This window comes from Peromyscus maniculatus, chromosome 23, assembly GCF_049852395.1.
Source record: "Peromyscus maniculatus bairdii isolate BWxNUB_F1_BW_parent chromosome 23, HU_Pman_BW_mat_3.1, whole genome shotgun sequence".
In the NCBI taxonomy this organism is placed as follows: Eukaryota; Metazoa; Chordata; class Mammalia; order Rodentia; family Cricetidae; genus Peromyscus; species Peromyscus maniculatus.
The window spans coordinates 12,731,928-12,751,630 of record NC_134874.1 but is presented as its reverse complement, the minus strand read 5'-3'; the positions used below and the strand labels follow the sequence as shown (position 1 = coordinate 12,751,630).

General features: G+C 51.5%; 1 protein-coding gene across 4 annotated transcripts in view; it reads left to right on the top strand.

Annotated features, from left to right (window-relative positions):
• The window catches only part of Ptpn11 (protein tyrosine phosphatase non-receptor type 11), a 68,670-nt gene that overhangs the window by 32,030 nt on the left and 16,937 nt on the right, over window positions 1–19,703 (top strand). For 2 of the 4 annotated variants that reach the window (XM_006970778.4, XM_076560434.1), the window contains exons 7-11: window positions 8,697–8,793; window positions 12,179–12,258; window positions 12,365–12,523; window positions 14,981–15,112; window positions 19,351–19,505. In XM_006970778.4, coding sequence (XP_006970840.1) covers window positions 8,697–8,793; window positions 12,179–12,258; window positions 12,365–12,523; window positions 14,981–15,112; window positions 19,351–19,505 — 623 coding nt within the window. Of the gene's footprint in view, window positions 1–8,696; window positions 8,794–12,178; window positions 12,259–12,364; window positions 12,524–14,980; window positions 15,114–19,339; window positions 19,506–19,703 lie in introns of all 4 variants that reach the window. The other 2 variants (XM_076560435.1, XM_076560433.1) reach the window with 1 other exon arrangement.

Genomic DNA, 19,703 nt, shown 5'->3' with positions numbered 1-19,703 from the left:
TTCTTGTTGGGAGAAGGAGAATAGGGATGAGGGTGTCAGTGAAAGTGTGAGGAGAGCAGATGGGCCACGAGGTCACCTCTAAGTTACTTACGTACTTATTGGTCCTGTGGATCAAATGCAGGGCTCTGTGCAGGCGGAGCCCGTGCCGTCCCGCTGAGCTGTGACCCTTCCGTCTTGTCTTTAGACTGCGTCTGTAAAGCTAAGCCCGTCTCCACCAGTGCACCACAGTACCTGCCCACTCGCTCACCAGTCAGTCCCGGTTCATTTCTTTGACTCAGTTCTCCAGCATATGAATTACTGTAAAATAAAGGGTGTTTCACAGACTTCAGCCTGAGGGTTAAGACAGAAAGAGGAACTAGGGAGAGGGCTCAGCTGGTGAGAGCTCGTTGCTCCTGTGGAGGATCAACAGTCCTGACTGCTGGGCCATCTTTCCAGCCCCCAGCCCTGGGTCTTCTAAGTGTTTTAGGGCATGGCACAGGTCCCCCTCACCTAATTTTGGTCATCTTTTTTTTTTTTTTTTTTTTTGGTTTTTTGAGACAGGGTTTCTCTGTGTAGTTTTGTAGATCCTGTCCAGGATCTCGCTCTGTAGACCAGGCTGGCCTCGAACTCACAGAGATCCGCCTGGTTCTGCCTCCCAAGTGCTGGGATTAACGGTGTGCAACACTGCCACCTGGCTTAATTTTGGTCATCTTAAAGACAGAGGAGGTGATAGGCCACAGCTTGAGGTAGACATGTTCACGTTTGGCCTCGAACATAGCCTGTACCATTTCAGCCAGAAGCCAGTCCTGCTGTGGAAAACAAAAGACTGCCATGCCAGGCCCTTACCTCAGGTCAGGAGGTGAGGAAGAAGGTGGGAGTTTGCTGTCTTCCATGTCTGTCTCTGGCCCCTTTCCCCATCTTGCCCGCTTCTAGTCCCTCCCCTCCCTCCCCCAGTGTTTGGGTTCCAGTGTGTATCACTTGTCCAGCTCACCCTTTGCTGTGGCCATGGAAAACAATTGTAGATGCCTCCCCCGGTGACCAATCAAATTCAGCCCACCTTCTATACATCAATCCCAACATAAAGGGCAAAAATGAGTTGGCTTTGTGTGTGGGGTGTGGAAAACAGTCAGAGTCCCATCTGTACTGCCGGGGTGGGACACTATGTCGGAGCATTAGGAGTCCTGCGGATAGATGGAGCTGTCGGTGTAGGTGAGGGCCTGCTTTTGGGATCTCTTATTACCCCTGCCTCTCCAGTTAAGTCAGCTTTAAGAAACTGCTGCCTGCTGAGGTTGGAGTCAGGGGCATGAGCCTAAGGACAGAAAGGCCACCACAGGGGGTTGGAAGTCACCCTCATAATTTCAGTCCCCATGAGACTGAAGTTTGAGCCACATCCGCAGGATGCTGTTAGTTAGTGAACACATCAGGATTGCTTCCTGGAGGATGATTAATGCAGCATCCTGTCTTCCTCTGTGCTCTAAAGGGGGGAACCCACCTTTTACAGGACACTCCAATGGGGGAACCCACCTTCTTTTACAGGACACTCCAATGGGGGAACCCACCTTTCTCAGTACACTCACGTTGGGAGGTCCCCCCTTTCTCAGGGCACTCTGATGGTGGGATCCCAACTTTCTTGGTGTGCTCTGGCTTTTCAAAGGAGCCTTGAGCTGCTATTAGAAGGAGGAGGAGGAGGAGGAGTTGGAGGGAGCAGGTTGTGAAGCCGCCAGCTTTTACTTGGGTTTTTGTTGACACCTCTTGAGTCTTTAGCTCCCCGCTCTGGGGATTTTCTCAGGGGAGCCTTCCCCCTCCCTCACCCCCATTGCAAGCTGGGTACTTCCTGTGTGTGTGTGGGCATAGGAATTTGTGAATAATCTGTGTTGCTATTGTTTTAATGCTCCACACATCCATAGACGCAGGTAACTTCAGTGAGTCTGCTGGGGGAAAGGAATGCTTTGTCCCCATGAAGCTGCTGAGGGAACAAGGGGGTTCGTGTCACCTAGGAAAGTGACTAGTGTCGTGAGGGCCCAGGACAGAGCCTCCTTGGTTCCTTGTAGCCCCAGAATCCAGCAGGCAGGCAGGCCTCCTACTCCCCACTCCCAAGTGGGCTTCAGATAGTTTTGTGGATGTATTTGAGAGTACTGTGTTGGGTTCAGGCCCTGGATTTTGATTCAGTGACTTGGAGCAGTGTTCTGGGCTTTGCTCGAGATAGCCCGCTTTACTGGGATATAGCTTGCTTTCATGAGTCCCTGATGGAACCTGGGGTGTGTGCAGCTGAGACTAAGATCTCTGAACACACACGCCCCAGGCATTCTGATTCAGGCCCACAGGGCTGGATTTCAGAAAGATTGTAGTTTCTGAACTCAGTGTTTCTGATTAAATCTGCAACACACAACAAAGGGGAAAAATCCAACAGACAAAAACCCCAAATCCCAAACAGACAGTGTCATTGACCGTCTGATTTACTGGGTAATTTTCTCAGTAAACTCGTTTTCCTTAATAATTTCAGTATTCTGGAGTGCAGTCTCCTCCCGTCAGAGGGCGCCTGGCCTGGCCTGCAGCTCTGCTGGCCCGAGGCTGGGAGGAGCCTGGGGGCCTTCACCTGTAGCCCTTCTGCTTCCTCCACAGCAACTGTCCTGCTTGCAGGCACCGGGACTCTCCTCCAGGGTGGCTTCACCCGCACCCCAGGGCTCTGTCTAGAGTACTAATTCTTGCTGGTCATCTCTGGTGGCCATCTTCCCCTGGTGACTAAGCAGTCAGCATTGAAGGACAGCCCCCAGTCAGGCTTCAGCTGCAAGCTCCAAACACTCCATGTCCTCCCTGGAGGCCCCAGCTGCAGCAAGAGCACCATCCTGTCGGGCAGAGCAGTTCAGGGTCTGAGGTTTCCTTGCTCAATCTAAGCTTGGTCCTGTTCCTACCCCACGGCTCTCCTCTGATGCCCCTGTTCCTACCCCACAGCTCTCCTCTGATGCCCCTGTTCCTACCCCACAGCTCTCCTCTGATGCCCCTGTTCCTACCCCACAGCTCTCCTCTGATGCCCCTGTTCCTACCCCACGGCTCTCCTCTGGTGCCCCTGTTCCTACCCCACAGCTCTCCTCTGGTGCCCTCTCATGCTTTTCTCTGTAGGGTTTTGTTGGCTGTGGCTCTGGACTACACATGCTCATATGCTTTTTCCCTTCTGTTACCCCTTGCCTTGGATGACCTTACCGCTTCCTCTTAGGTCATGAGTGGCCCTGCTGCAGCTTCCGTTTCTTTTCAGCCCCTTGCTTCTTGAGCCTTACTTCTTAATTGTGGTGTCCCCCTGTGGACTGAGATGACACACTGGAAAGATGCCACTGGGGTTTTTTGTTATTTGAGACAAAGTCTCGTGTAGCCCAGGCTGGTCTCAAACTCATCATGAGGCTGGGGAGACCTTGAATGCCTTGCCTCCAACTTCTGAGTAGCCAGTTTATGCAGTGCTGGGGATTGGACCAAGGGCAGTGTGTGTGCTGGATAAGCTCACTACCAACCGAGGTACATGCTCAGCACCTCTCCCCCTTTTTTTCAGGATTTGAGACAAGCCTGTGCTGATCTTGAACTAAGTACTGGGTTCACAGGCATTCACCAACATGCCTTGCTTTCTCTTTAATTTGAGGCAAGATCTCTCCCTCTCCCTCTTGGACTCCTCCCACTGCCAGCTCCCCATTCCTTCAGTTTTCCGATCTGCCACAGGAGCACCCCCTGCCTTGCTCCTGTCCCTTCTTGATGATGGTCCTGTGGTTCCTGCCTCGGACTCAGGATGTGCCTGACCCTCATCCAGCCCCAGCACCCGCCAGCTTGTGTTGCTTTGGTGCTCTGACTTCATGGTTTGGGGGCTCCCACTCTGCTCCCCTGTCTTTGCTCTTCAGACTCATGCTTTCCAAACAGGCCATTTTCCTCTAGAGACGAAAAGTTTCTTCTACTCCATGTCTTTGGAGGTCCTGCATTACTCTGGAGCTGAAGGGTCCTTGGTGCCCCTTGATGCAATTTTCTCTCCCTCTGCCATGGCTAGACCTTGCAAGTCCTGTTGTCCCCTCCTAGTGTGTGTCTGCCTTTCTTGGGAAGGAAGGCATTTTCATCGTCTGTGACCCGCTGAGTGTTGTGCCAAGTGGGCATCTAGTTGTATCTCCAGATACTTGGAGAGATACGTGCCTGTTGAGGGTAGCTCAGATGGGTAGGGCATGGGGACAGGATTCCAGGCTGATGCTCTGGTCTCCTGCCTCTGTTCCAGCCTCTGCCTCTGCCCCTGTATGCACCCTGTATGCTAATCTCAGCATTCACGCCTTTCTGTTCCAGAACCTTCAGTGGCTCTCTGTTTCCTTATGGAAGCATGACATTTTCATGTTGAAGAACTAAGAATCTGACTCTCAAAAAAGAAAGTTGTCCCCAGGGATGAGGCTGGTAAATGGTTTCAGCTTAGGGATTTCTGGTTTCATGTCCCATTCCAAGTTGGCTGGGCTGTGCTTCCTTCCTTCAGCCTGAGATTGTTCTGCCTGGCCCTCTGGTCCTCTGCCATGTTCCTGCCTCCCATCTCTCCTCACTTCCTTCCGCTTCCTAGTACACAGTGTCTAGACATGCTACCCAGTTTCATCCCTGGCCCTTCTTGGTGCTGAAGTGTCCAGTGTTCCCTTCATTTCTGTGTGGGCTCGTGACTTCTTCAGGAGAGCTGTCCCAGACCCAGCACAGAGGAATGAAGCGTTGTCTTTCACAAAGGTTTTTGAGTGTGTGGGTGTTTTCCCTGTATACATATCTGTGTTCCACATGTATGTAGTACCTATGGAGGCCAGAACAGGATCTCCGGAACTAGAGTGATAGAATGCTGTGAGCTGCCAGGTGGGAGCTGGGAACCAAACCCAGGTCCCCTGGAGGAGCAGCTAGTGCTGCTGGGCCATCTCTAGTCTCTCATAAAGCTTTTGGAGTTACACACTGGGATGGTGTCTCTCCACCTCTGGCTCTGTTTGAACTTCTGCAGTTTGCCTCTCAGTTGCCTCTGACTCTTTTCTCTGCTCCTGGTTGGGTTGTGATCCCTGGGGGAATGGCGTCTTGCAGCCTATGTCCCAGTTTTGCTTTTTGCTGCCTGCTCTGCCTTGTCCTCAGCACTGAGTGACAGTGCAGGTCCCCAGGAGTTAGTGGACACTGCAGGACACAAACCTTGGAGGAGGTGTCCCGTGTCCCCCCCCAAGATTTCTCTGTGTAGCTTTGTGCCTTTCCTGGAACTTACTGTAGCCCAGGCTGGCCTCGAACTCACAGAGATCCTCCAGGCTATTCCTCCCGAGTGCTGGGATTAAAGGTGTGCACCACCACTGCCCGGCTGGAGGAGGTGTTTTAGGGCAGGGCTCTTAGATATATTCAGACTCATGCTCCCATTAGCCTGATGCCAAGAAGGAAGTGGGTCTTGGCAGAGGCTAGCTGCCATTCGGGTCCAGCTGGGGACAGAGGATCAACAATCCTAAATTCTAGCTCTTACTGGATGGACAGCTAGCTGCCCTCACTGGAGGAATGAACAGGTCTGGACAGTTTGGGCCCCTGGACATGCATGGGGATGGGCTGCAGAGCAATGGAGGAAAAGCTGAGGTAGGCATTATTATGCATTTGCCGACCCTGAAGGTTGGTAGCTGCTGGCAGTCAGCGCCCAACTATCTGGATGCAGGACCTGGGCTTGGCCTCTCTGGGGGCCTCCAGGGCTCACAGCCTGTCATGATTTCCACAGCATGTGCAAGAGCTCCTGATGGGTGGTCCAGCAAACATATAGGGTTGTGTTGATTGAAGTGCCGTGACCTGGAACTCTGGAGTTTACTCTGGCAAGGTTGTTCTTGGTGGCACCCCAATTGTAGTAGCTAAGATGAACCAAGGGGAACAGAGGGCCCCGCCTTTTATAGATACCCTGCCATCTGTAATTATGAGTAAGTGTCAATGAGGTTTGGCTCATAAGGTGATGGTCATAGTTGCTGCCAAGTTTAAGTAAAGCTGCAGGTCCTCCCCTCCGCAGCCCCTCATTGCCCTAGCCAGTGTCCCCCAGCTCCTCATTCTGGCTGCTCTTGAAGTGACAGATCCCTCTCAATGCTTGAACTTTTGAACATCATCCCTATGACCTATCTGAACATCAAGGGCTAGTGTCTTCCCAACACCACTGAGTTGCCTTTTGTGGCCAGCTCAAGGTCAGGGAATGCCAGCTCCCAGAAGGCAAATAGCTTTAATTACTTGATCGGGGCTCATTAAAAACAAAACAAAACAAAACAACAAAAAACAAAATAAAACTTGAACGAGCATTGCACTGTCCAAGTTCTACACACCTTGTTTTCTTTCTGTTCAAGTCCCCACCAACTAAAGACTTTTGCTATGAGCCAGGTGCCAAAGCTACACACTGTGCTTTGAGCTGAGTGCCAAAAACTCGTCTTAAGCCCTTGACTTCTGTACCCGTCTTTGAAGTTTCAGGTACACGACGTGGAAATAGCGCAGGTGCCGGTGCTGCGCCAGATCGGCCCTGCCTCCTTGCAGAGATCTTCCCAGGCAGCTGTTCTGGCATCTCATAGAGGAGGGAAATCTTTCTCTCTTCAGCTGCCTTTCACTTTCTTTGTCCGCTTGTGATTTTCTATCAAAACACTAGTTGGGGGCCTCAGTGGTGGATCACTGACGGAGTGTATGCCAGAGGCCCTGGGCTCCATCCTCAGCATCACAGAACCCACAGGCTAGGCCTGCTGAGAGATAATGAAGAGAACTTCTGAAAATGAAACCCGCCGGGCGGTGGTGGCGTACGCCTTGAATCCCAGCACTCTGGAGGCAGAGGCAGGCAGATCTCTGTGAGTTCCAGGCCAGCCTGGTCTATAGAGCGAGATCTAGGACAGGCCCCAAAACAACACAGAGAAACCCTGTCTCAACCAACCCCCCTCCCCCCCCCCAACAAAAAAGAAAAAGAGAAAATGAAAGCTCCTCTCTGACCGTGCCTCAGCCTGGTCTGTTCCCCTCTGCCTGTCCTCACTACTTCCCCCCTTCTGGCCGGGCCAGTTTCACTGTGGCTGCCTGCTTTATCTCTTAATGGTGTCCTCAACTCTTTGTCCCATAGAGCTGTCTGGCACTTTCTTCTGGAGTCCATCCTTGTCCCTGCCCTGTCCTGCCAGGTCTGACTCTACATCTTGTCCAGGTTTCCCAGGGAAGTGAGGGCAGCAGGCTTCTGGAAACAGCTGTCATGGAGACGCTGACTTGGGTTTGACCTGAGAGGCCCCCCAAGCTGAACTAATAGTTGCCCTTCCTGCCATCCAGTGGCCCCAAGCTGCTTCTGCCTCTTCCAGTGTCCACATCCTAAGATTGCCACGGGGCTTGCTGGAGCCGAGGTGGAAGGGAGCAGATCCTAAACTCCCGCAGAACACGACTCTGGTGCCGCTCACACATCCTCTCCCAGCTCTCCCAGCGGTCCCCCATGTCTCCAAAGGCTTTTCTTCCCACACATGTTGTAAAAGTCTAGGGCACAGCAGCAAAGGAAACATGAGCTCAATCAAACACAGCAGGCAAGGGTTTCTGACTCGAGTCCCCGTCCCTCCTTGGTGTGTGCGCTGCTGCCATTGTGTAGGTACCCAGGTGCACATAAGCACGTGGCTCCAGCCCACTCTGACCAACTGTGACCATCCTTCCATCCAGACGGACTGTAGAGTCACAGAGTTCTTCTGTGTGACAGGACAACAGAGTTTTGTTGTTCCTCCCTCCCTCCCTCCCTCCCTCCCTCCCTCCCTCCCTCCCTCCCTCCGGTTGTGCTGTGGTCCAGGCTGGCCTCACCCCTGTGATCCTCCCTCTTGAGCATTGGACCATATGCACCTTGCACCCGGGTGGCCCGTGGTGACTTAGGAGGTCTCTTCTTGTTGGCCTAGGCCACTGTGAGTGCCTCTGTGGGGACGGGTGTTCTTGTTCCCATGGGCCTGACTCACATTCCACAGGCTGAACCCTTAAAGCAGAACACAGGCCAGGCCGCCTTACTTCTTTCCTCTTTTTCTTTTTCTCCCCTCCCTCTTTCCTTCCTCCCCCTCTTTCCTTCCTCTCCCTCCCCTCCCCCTCCCTCCCCCTCTCCTCCTTTCCCCTCTTTCCCATTTTCTCCTTTTCTTTTTCTTTTTCTTTTTCTTTTTCTTTTTCTTTTTCTTTTTCTTTTTCGAGATAGGGTTTCTCTGTGTAGCTTTGAGCCTTTCTTGGAACTCACTTGGTAGCCCAGGCTGGCCTTGAACTCACAGAGATCTGCTGGCTCTGCCTCCCGAGTGCTGGGATTAAAGGCGTGCGCCACCACTGTCCGGCTTCCTTTTCTTTTTTAAGGGAGTGCTTTTTATATTTATGTTTATTTTTTACATTTGTTGATTTACGTGTGTGTGTGTGTGTGCGCGTGCAGATGCATGGATGGCTCATGCCACACTGTGTGTGGAGGTCAGAGGACAACTTTCAGAAGTTCTTTTTTTTCCACGGTGTGATCCTGGGGATGAACTCAGGTCGACAGATGTGTGCAGGTGCTCCTACCCACTGAGCCGTCTCACCCCGTCTTTGGATACATTGGATACACAGTTACTTTTCCTTGCACTCACCCCGGTCTTTGGATACATTGGATACACAGTTACTTTTCCGTGCACTCACCCCCGTCTTTGGATACATTGGATACACAGTTACTTTTCCGTGCACTCACCCCGGTCTTTGGATACATTTGATACATATTTACTTTTCTTTGCTTCTAGACGCTGCAGCAACAAGAATGCAAACTTCTCTACAGCCGAAAAGAAGGACAGAGACAAGAAAATAAAAACAAAAACAGATACAAAAACATCCTGCCCTGTGAGTATCAGTGCCCTGCCTCAGTAGCAGTCTCTGCCTGGGGTCACACGCTGGCTAACAGATAACCAGCCCTAGTGGGGATGGATGTCCTCCCGATGCCAGTAAAGCTGTAGGAGGAGAGGCCCTCTGCACTCACCTCTTGTTCATTAGTTCCTGCTCTACCTCCATGTAACAACCTCAAGGCTGGGGGGCGGGGGGCGGGAAACTCTGTGAGACTAAGGCACGTGCCTCAGGTCTGAGAGTTGTGTCTGTGAGGTAGAGGGGTAGGTGCCGCTCCTCTGCGCCTTCTGCTGGCTCAGCTTCTGCAGATAAGGGATCTTGTGAGTACCACCAAGCTGGGCCCCCTGTAGTATACACCCACTGGCAGAGAGCAGAGGCCCTCAGTGAGGAGCCCATCACTACACAGCTTGGAACTCCTCTCCCCGTGGGGGTGACTCTGCTGTTGCACATCTTTTTTTTTTTTTTTTTTTTTTGGGCGGGGGGGGCGGTTTCGAGACAGGGTTTCTCTGTGTAGCTTTGCACCTTTTCCTGGAACTCACTTGGTAGTTCAGGCTGGCCTCGAACTCACAGAAATCCGCCTGGCTCTGCCTCCCGAGTGCTGGGATTAAAGGCGTGCGCCACCACCGCCCGGCCTGTTGTACATCTTGATGTGACCTGATCTGTAACTTATGTGGACACAGAGCAGGGTGTTTTGTTTTGTTTTGGAGTGCTGGGGATTAAACCCCAGGCCTTCCACACTGCCAATGCGCTACATCTCCATCCCTCTTTGTATATTTATTCCTCTGTGTGTGCGTGTGTGTACCGTTGTGTTCATGTGCATACATGTGGAGTCCAACCCCAGCCCTCTTTGTACATCATTCGTGTGTGTGTGTGTGTGTGTGTGTGTGTGTGTATACCTCTGTGTTCGGTTATACTTGCATTGGGTATATGTGCATGCGTGTGGAGTTAGAGGATGACCTTGGGTGTTGGTCCTTGGGTGCCATCTTCTTTCCTTTTGAGACAGTCTCTCATTGACCAGGAGCTCTCCACTATTAGGCTAGGGTTGCTCATCAGAGGGCCCTGGGATCTGCCTGTCTGTACTTTGCTAGGCTGGGCTTAGAGGCATATGCTGTTAATGCCCAGCTTTTTGTTGTTGTTGTTTATTTTATTGTTTTTTTTTTTTTTTTTTTTTTTTTTTTTCTAAAACAGGGTCTCTCTGTGTAGTCCTGGCTGTCCTAGAACTCACTCTGTAGAGCAGGCTGGCCTGGAAGTCCACGATCCGCCTGCCTCTGCCTCCCAAGTGCTGACAATGCTCAGCTTTTAAAAGTGGGTTCCGAGGATCAAACTCGGGGCTTCATGCTTGAATGGCAAGAACATAGAGACTGAATTTAAACACCTAGACCTCTTTTTTCCTTTTATTTTGAGAGAGGGTCTCACTAGTTTGCCTAGGCTGGTCTTGAACTTACTCAGTAGCTCAGGCAGATCTTGAATTTGCTATGCTCCTACCTCTACCTCTTAAATATCTGGGACCACGGACGTGCACCCGAAGGGCCGGCTAAAGCAGCAGATGTTCTTTTCTCCCCCCATCTTGTTTTATGTGCATGTGTGTTTTGCCTGCATGTCTGTGTGATGAAAGGAAGCATTCTTATTTTCCTCATCTCACGAACTCATTTAGCAAGGTCGTCGTCGTCGTCATCAGTGGGCGAAGCAGTCACTCAGGCCCCAAAGCAGTGTTCTTGGCATCTTTTGATGATGCAAGATCTGCAGGGTGGTCTGTGCAGGCTTTCATGGGGGAAAGGGAACATTTAGAATGTCAGTATAAATACATCCTTTATCTAAAAGAAGAGAAAAGAAAGCTGAATCTGATGCAAAAATTGATGGTGTGTCTACACACCATCTACACAGCTTTCTGTAGATGTGTGCCTCTGGGTGTGGAGGGTTTCTGCTGGACTACTGGAGCAGAATTGGAAAGCATTGCCTTCACAGTTCACCTGATCAAAGCTGCCTCATAATTTTTTTTTTCTTTTTTCTTTTTTTTTGTGTGTGGTTTCTCTGTGTAGCTTTGCGCCTTTCCTGGATCTCGCTCTGTAGCCCAGGCTGGCCTCCAACTCACAGAGATCTGCCTGGCTCTGCCTCCCGAGTGCTGGGATTAAAGGCGTGCACTACCACCACCCAGCTCATGGGTTCTTATAAGCTGTGTGTGTGTGTGTGTGTGTGTGTGTGTGTGTGTGTGTGTTCCACACGGCTATCTGACTGGAGGTGAGGATGGGGTGGGAGGAGGCATTGCTCTCATGGGAAAAGCAAACAGGAGTTTGCGGAGAGCTGCGTGGCGCTGTAGCGGGGTCCTGGTGGCCTTGAGGAGCCTCGTTTTGTTTCTAAGTTTTCTCCTCTCAGCTCTGCTGCTTCTCACTGTAAAGGGCAGCTATAGGAAAAGCTGAAGGAAGCAGTTGCTTACAATTTCTCAAATGCCCTGCCTGCTGCTGTATTAATTAATGATCCAATCAGATGTTTCCACTGAGCCTTTTTTTTTTTTTTTAAATGTTGATTATTGAACCTAGGGCCTTGCTACACCAGCCCTTTCTTAAACTTTTTGTTTTGAGTCAGTTTCTCTAAGTTGCCCAGGCAGGCTTTGAACTTGTGATTCTCCTGTTTCATCCTTCTGAGTAGCTGAGATTCCAGGCCTGCAGCATCCTATGAGCCCTGTTGCTAATTCCTATTGTAAAATATGTTTTTTATAGAGCACTCAGATTTTTATACCAGTAGTGTATTTTTGTACAGATGAGGACAACTGATACTACATGAATCTCGTCTTACAGATACTGTATTGCACTCTGCCTCTTTACCTTTTATTATGGAGCACTTGAAATAGATTAATGAACAGAAGCTGAGCTTACCTCTTGACTGGCTTCAGCAGCAGCCAGCTTGGGTGCAGCCTTGTTCTGTCTCTGCTCTGATCCACTTCTCTTTCCCTAGATGACCTTGAAGATCTTAGACATCATTGTTGGTACTTTAATCTTCTTTTTAAAAATGAAAACCAGCTGGGGATATAGCTCAGTGGCACAGTGTTTGCCTGGCATGCTCCAGGCCCTGGGTTCAATCCCCACCATTACTACCAAACCCAAACAAGGAGAAAACAAACAGGCACCGAAATCTTTTAGACTCCTAAGAAGTTCCAGCAATGAAGTAGAAGGTTCTCAGCACCCTATGCCTGCCTCTCCGTGGTGAATCCTGTACCCCACCTGCGCCCACAGCATCATAGAGATAGGGAGTTCTGAGAAAGTGCCCTGGCATGCCTTGTCCCATTCCATTTGATCTTGTGAAGGACTTCCGTTAGACTGGCTGGCTGGAGGCTGCCTGGCTGGTACTGGAGCTCTGGGCTGACTGACTGTCATCTTTTTCTCCTCAGTTGATCACACCAGGGTCGTCCTGCACGATGGGGATCCCAATGAGCCTGTTTCTGATTACATCAACGCAAACATCATCATGGTAAGCTTGATTCGCACTGTGATTTCTGTCATATGTCACTAGTGTGTGTCTTTGTGCCCGTGACACCGTCTTTCAAATGTTTGAGGCTTTTCTTCCTAATTTCTAGCCTGAATTTGAAACCAAGTGCAACAATTCGAAGCCCAAAAAGAGTTACATTGCCACTCAGGGCTGCCTGCAGAACACGGTGAATGATTTCTGGAGGATGGTGTTCCAGGAGAACTCTCGGGTCATTGTCATGACCACAAAGGAGGTGGAGAGAGGGAAGGTATGCACCGTCATCTTTTCTGACACCACCCCCTGCCCCCCCCACCCCCCACTCAGCCCTTTGCTCTGTGTGTGCCCAGCCAGTGTGCGCCCATTGTCCCCAGCGCCTGATAAAATGTTCCTGACGTATTTGGATGTGTGGTTCTTCTGCGCTGGGCTCCACCTGAGCTGCGCCTTCCCACAGTAGCTCCCTTTTGCTTCTTGGTGGTGCTTGATTGGATGGGTAGTATCTTCCACTGTTAGCACACATTTGGCCTGTAGCCTGTGTTTTGTGCTATGGACGAACCGATCCTCTCGCTGCTGTAGTGTGGTTTTGCTCAGCTGAACAGTCTTGTTCTTTTCCTTCATTTCTTCGCAGACTGTGGCCTATGTTTGTCTGGATTAGATGTCAAGAGTTGTTGGGCCTCTGTGTATATGTGTTACTTTGCATCAGCCACCTAGCCACCCTCTAGAACTGTCATACCCCACCCCACTCCCCAGCCTCATAGCCTTGAGCTGAGCTCCCCATGTTCTTAGGATGCTGTGGGTTCCTAGAACTCAGTGTGCCACACCTCCAGGAAAGCAGCAGGCATCTCCTTGAAAGAATGTGCTATCTTTGCATCATCTCAAAGTGAAATCAATTTATAGGTTTTTAATATGGAAGTGTCTTGGTTTTTATTTGTGTTGTGGCTAGAGTTTTTGTTTGGATATCCTTTATTGGTTTATATAAAGATTGTGTACAATTTTACAATCCCGTGTAGAAGCTCACCCGAGACAGATGGGCTCTTGGGAGTTGAGCCTGGCAGCTGAGGAGCACAGGACTGTGCAGGGTTCTGGGTGGCGCGCTTCCGCGTGCTTTCAGCAGTGATGTCAGGTGTCCTGAGTTCCTGGGCAGTTACAGCTTCTCCCGGTCCTGGCTCCTGCTCTGTGGAGGTGTGAGAGGTCACCTTAGGCCTGTAGCCAAGGAGTCAGGTCAGCCTATTAGACGTGCGCTTGGAAACTCCAGAGCAGACAGATCGGGCAGAGATGGGCCCGGTGCTCTGCTCTAGTCCTCACATCCTTGACCCAGTCTTCCATTCCCCTGGGAGTGTGCACAGCCTGTGTTCCCACTGCACAGACAGAAAGCCAGACCGGGACACCTCCCCTGCACAGCTCCTCTGCAGTACTGGGAAAACTGGGTAGAGGGCAGCAGCTTGCAAGTGTTGAGAGTCAGCTAAAATGTTCATCTTCAAGTCATGATGACTTTGTGTTCTCTGCAGTGACTAGTACAGTCCTCTGAATTGATTGTCCAGAAACCAGCACCATTCCATCGGGGATGATAGAATCCTATCAGACCTGTCAAACACAGATGCACAGTTGGATTCAGAATAGGAGACCACACCATTCCATCAGCCTCTCCTGCCTCGGGGTCCTCTCCGCATTAATCACTGAGTACTGTAGCTGGCTGTGCTCCTGTTTCTCATCACCTGCAGCTGCCCGGTGTTCTTAGTCCTCGGTGCAGATTTCTCTTGCCGATGTTGTTGTTGTTGGTGGTTTTAGAAAGTGAGTGTCGTGGGTGACTGCTGCCAGGAAGAGAGAAACGGAAGATGCTCTGCCTCAGCCTTATCACCTGGTAGATGCAAGCTCATCCCTCAGCTGGACAAGACCTCTTTCCTTTACATCATTGTTACCTTTCTCAGCTGCCTGCTGTTTTTGTTGTTCTTGGCTGTTTGTTTGTTTTGAGACTGGGTCTTGCTATATAGTTCTCATTGGGCTGGTGTTTGCTATGTAGACCAGGCTGGCCTTCAAGATGAAGTATTCTCCTGTCTCTGCCTTCTGGGGCTGCAAGTGTGCACACTCAGCTTTCAGTCCATTGGTTCAGGGTCCCTCTATGCAGTTCTAGTTGGCCTGGAACTTGCTGTGTAGACCAGATTGGCCCCAGGCTCACAGAGACCCACCTGGCTCTGCCTCCCAAGTGCCGGAAGTAATAATGGAGTGTGCTTGTCCCACCTGTTCTTGAAGTCAGCGGCTATTGCAGTCTGTGTTCTCAGTTCTGGGAAGCTGGTGTGTGTGTGGTTGGTGTAAGATGAGTCCGGATATAGAGAAATCAGTGATGGGACAGTGTCAGCAGCCTGGCTTCCCCTCAGAATGACTGGTCAGTGCTGGGGTTGGAAATTCTGCTTGCCAGGGGACAGTCTTCTTTGGCTGGTTCCTCCCACTTGGCTTCTTTCATCCCCTGAGCTGAATAAGCAGGTGTTGACTCTGCTTTGGCGGGGAGGGGAGAGGGCGGGGGGTGGGGGATCAGGCTGATGTGCCGCATCTGCTCTCCTCCTCCCCTTTGGCCTGCTTTGCTTACTTGAATTCCTCCTTTCTGTTCTTGGCAACCTAAAGGAGGAGGTAGGCTCCTCTCCTTGCTGGTGTCCGGAGCAGGACTGGACCCTGCTGTTTGGGCTTCGTTCAGGGTTTGGACATTAACAGGCTCTCCACTGGTCCCTTCCAGAGCAAGTGCGTCAAGTACTGGCCTGATGAGTATGCGCTCAAAGAATATGGGGTCATGCGTGTTAGGAACGTCAAAGAAAGTGCTGCTCATGACTATACCTTAAGAGAACTCAAGCTCTCCAAGGTCGGACAAGTAAGTATATTGTCGTATTCTAGAGACTGTGGCTTTCTGTGGCTCACAGTCATTTGTGGCGCCCCTGCCCGCACTCATCCTTTGACCTGTGTCCTGTCACTCACTGATTGGATAGCCGTAGTGGGTGCCTCATAGGTGCTGGGCCCAGTTCAACACTGCTATGCCTAGTGAGCAAGACAGGCCCAGGTCCTGCCCTCACGGAGCCTGGAGAGATGTAGGTGAATGTGACTACCAGCCGCTGGCCTTCAGCTCCTGTGATGTGTTCTAGAGTGACTGGTAAGCCAGGTGGTGGTGGCGCGCACCTTTAATCCCAACACTCGGGAGGCAGAAGCAAGTGGGTCTCTCTGAGTTCGAGGCCAGCCTGATCTACAGAGTGAGTTCCAGGACAGCCAGGGCTACACAGAGAAACCTTATTTGGAAAAAAAAAAGTGGCTGGTACATGAGACAGGGTGGGTAGGGGAGGGTCCCTGAGGGTGACACTTGCTGAGATGTCGAGTGGAGGAGCCACGCGTGAAAGCAGAGGGAGCAGGAGCGCCTGTCTGTGATCACGGTCAGTGTGGCAGCTTTCTGTTTATTCTCCAGACAGGGTTTCTCCGTGTAGCTCCAGCTATCCAGAAACTCACTCTGTAGCCCAGGCTGGCCTCGAACTCATAAAGATCCGCCTGTCTCTGCCTCCTGAGTGCTGGGATTGAAGGTGTGTGTGACCACCACCTGCTTTTGTCCGCTGTTTGTCATGGCTTGTGGCTCAGGATTGCTTGTGGAGTGGCTGGCTCCAAGACAAAACAGGATTTGGTTTGGAGTCATTTTTATTTCGTATTTAGAAGGGCTTAATTTGATGTCTTTGGGGACTCCAAGACGGAGGAAACCACTCTCGCCCTCGTGGATTCCATCTAAGCACAAGGAGAAGCCCTGCACACAGATAGCCCTGCTTCAGGCAGATGTGCTCAGTGTGGCTTCCCCAGCTGGAGTGGGGGTGGGCCCCTCTCTGAGTGTGCCTTCTGGGCACAAGTGTTCCTTGGGCCACATACTGAAGTCCTGACTGCAGGAAAATGGGATAGAGGGCGGGAGAGGAGGGGGAGGGTGTTGAGGACATACTCTTGGGGTAGGCCACATTGGGAAGAATTATTTTAAAAAAATAATTAGTTTAGCTTATTTATGTTCATTATTATCATTTTTGAGACAGGGTCTCACTCTGTATCCCTGGATGGCCTAGAACTGGCTACAGAGACAGGTTAACCTCAAAGTCACAGAGATCCTCCTGCCTCTGCCTCCCTAGTGCTGGGATTAAAGGTGTGTGCCACCAGACTGGCTGAGTATTTTTATTTTATTTTATTTTGTTTATTTACTTATTTTGAGACAGGGTCTCACTATGTAGCCCTGGCTGGCCTGGAACTTGCAATATAGACCAGGCTCCTCTCGAACTCACAGAAATCCACCCGCCTCTGTCTTCCTGTGTGCTGAAATTAAAGATGTGCCCCACAATACCTGGCTCCTGCGTATTCAAGTGTATTATTTTTACATGTGCATGCACGAGCATAGAGGTTAGAGGACAAGGGTGGGGATTGCTTCTCCTTCTACCGTGTGGTTTGAAGATTCTCTGTTAAGAGCTTTGAGCTTTACTCACCACATGGAGCTCGTCTCAGTTCTTGGGCCCAGTGAACAGGTGGAAAGCTGAGTGTGGGGAGGTCTCTGCAGCCATTGGATCAGGACAGGGGGGATGTGACTACTGGCCAGGAGGCCTACTAGGAGACAAATTTTGTGTTAGTCTAGGCCTTTGGCCAGCTCTCCATGTCTCCTGCAGTGGGTTTTCCTGCTCTGCTTATGCCTTTCGTTGGGAACGGACTGGCAGAGAAGCAGTGTCAGGCCCCTGGGAAGGCATCTGCAGGGCATCGGGACAGTTTGGCTATTGAAGGGAAAGAGAGACCAAAGGTGTCTTAGAACTTTGAGTCTGACTGGACAGTAGTGTTGTGTCAACCGTGAGAAAAGCCAGAAGCAGAGCTGCTGTGTGGACATCCGCTTCCTTCCGGATGCACCGAGCTGAGCCTTTGAGTAGGCGTGTCCATCAGGTGTCTGGACAGTTATGAGTCATCCATTTGTCCTAGCACTGTGCTGCTTGCTGGAGACAGCTGGGGAGTAACACGGGTATTGTCCCCTCCCTCAAGTTACACTCCACTGTCTAGAATACTTCGAGCCAGGAATCCTGTGCCCCAATATGTCACTATAGAGTGCAGGTAGGGCCAAGTCAAAGAACACAGTGTGGTGCGATGGGCCAGGAAAGAGTTGGTATTTACCCTAGTGATGTGGGCAGCCGGAGCTGGCACTTACCCTCTGCCCTGTCGAGCTGGAGGGGCTGAGGCCATTGCGGTGGAGCTTAGGACCAGTTGGAGGCTGCTGCCTAGGGTAGTGAGATCATGGGGCTTGGCTGGGGTGCTGCAGGGGGGCTGGACAGCAGAGGGCTGGCTTGGGGTCCTTGTAGAGGACAATGGTGGGTTAGGTGGTGAGCATAGGATGACCCACAGGCGTGCAGGGTGGGCCGCAGGAGGAGCAGCAGGGATCCTATGGAAGTGCCTTTGAGCCATGGAAGTGCAGGTGTCAGGGAAGCTGGGCAGAGGGCAGTGACCCAGTGCATTGTGGGTGGGCTGTTTGCCCTGTGGTGCTGGGAGGGCGAGAGGAACAGAGCCTAGGGCTGCTGATGAGCAGAAAGGGATCTGTTTCATGTGCTCTCTGAAGGGTGTGTGCATGGTGTGTACATGCTACAGGAGGTGTGTTCCTCATGGCACACCTGTGGAGGTCGGAGGACAGCTGTGAGGGGTTGGTGCTCTTCTATCTACCTCGAGGATTCTGAAGCTTGAACTTGGGTTGTCAGGTTTGGTGGCAGGTGCCTTCGGCCACTGAGCTGCCTTGCCAGCCCTCTTGTGAGGTTTCGTGATGAACTGCCAGGCTGGTGAGGGTTTCTTAGCAGCAGGCGGTCTCTCTCCCTTGGTGCTAGTGAGAAGTCATTTGTCTTACCCACTCCCCTCCCCCTCTCCTTTGAAAGGTGTGACTGCTGTGTGACTTGTCTCTGGGTACTGAGACAATGCCGCAGGTCTTGTTCCCTCCTGCTTACCAGGAGGTTTGGAGAGGGAGATCTGGGAGATGTTGGCACACGTGTGCTGACATGGGAGTTGACATGGCCCCCCGGCTCCTGCCTTGATGATGACAGATCACCTGCTTGTACAGCACTGATGTACAGAAATGCCCTGGCCTAGAAGGGGTGTTGCTACACAGTGAGGCTGTGCATGCTCCGTTTCTCTTGCTGGCCTGTCTGTGACCCACAGAGCTATCTGAGTTTCAGGTCACTTTGTAACGACAAGGATAGTTTTCCATGACATCGGCAAATTAAATGCGTGCAGCACACAAGAGAGTTTTTAATCACAGCAAGAGTCCTGGGTGCGAGAAAATTCACCAGTGTTGGTCGCTATTGTAGCCTTCCTTCCTCTGTCCTTCTGTCTTTCCCTTCCTCTGTCCCTCCCTCCCTCTCTTCTTCCTTTCCTTTTTCTGTGGTCCCATGGTCCTGGTGCCTCTGTTGGTCCCTGGCCATTGTCACTCAGAAGAGCCAGGATGTCCTCAGTCCCCAGTTACTTCCTGCTTGCTGGGAGAAGCTTTGTTCAGCTCCTTTAATCCCTCGGTGGGAGAGATTTCTTTGCGAGTGGATTTGGGGGTTTGAGTTATGCAACGGTGACTCTCCAGTAAGGGGTGACTCTCCAGTAAGGGGCCGCCTGGGATTTGAGCCCAGGTCTCACCATCACATTCACAGAGCCCATCTCCAGCTGGGACAGTGCTGTCATGGGCGTGAGTGCCTGTGTGAGCCACCAAGGGCGACGATATGATACGAGAGGACAGTGGAGCAAATGCTTGAGAGGAGCCAGAGTTTGCCAGGCTGCCATCCTCAGGGACCTCAGCCGATTCTGGAGTTGAGTGCCACCTGACTGAGGAAGGAGGGGAACATGGTCTGTTCTGGTGACTCAGAGCTGCGTTTTGGCTACGGTTAGCCAGAGAACAAATTGCCATGCTGGATGTCTTAGATCACCTGATAGGCAGACGCTGCCTCCAGGCTGGCCCATTAGCTCTCGAGTGCTCCTTGGAGCCAGAGATTCTGGGCTTTCCATTCTAGAAGGTGCTAGGAAAGTTTAGAGGCCATGATTCCTCAACCCTTGATTTATTTAATTCTGTTCTGGCTTTTCTTGGCTCTACTCCAGGGAAATACAGAGAGAACCGTCTGGCAGTACCACTTTCGGACCTGGCCGGACCATGGCGTGCCCAGCGACCCTGGAGGTGTGCTGGACTTCCTGGAGGAGGTGCACCACAAGCAGGAGAGCATCGTGGATGCAGGCCCTGTCGTGGTTCACTGCAGGTGACAACCCAGCTCGCTTTCTTTAAACTCGGCTGTGGGGCTCTGTTCTCTTTGGAGATGTGACCCACCCTTCCCAGCACTCTGCTTGCCCAGCACCCAGTCACTTCCCCTGTGGGACTCAGTGGAGGCTGCTCCAGGGTCACCATGCAGAGGGTGTGGGCTTCCTGATTAGGTTTCCTAAACTCTCATTCACACGTT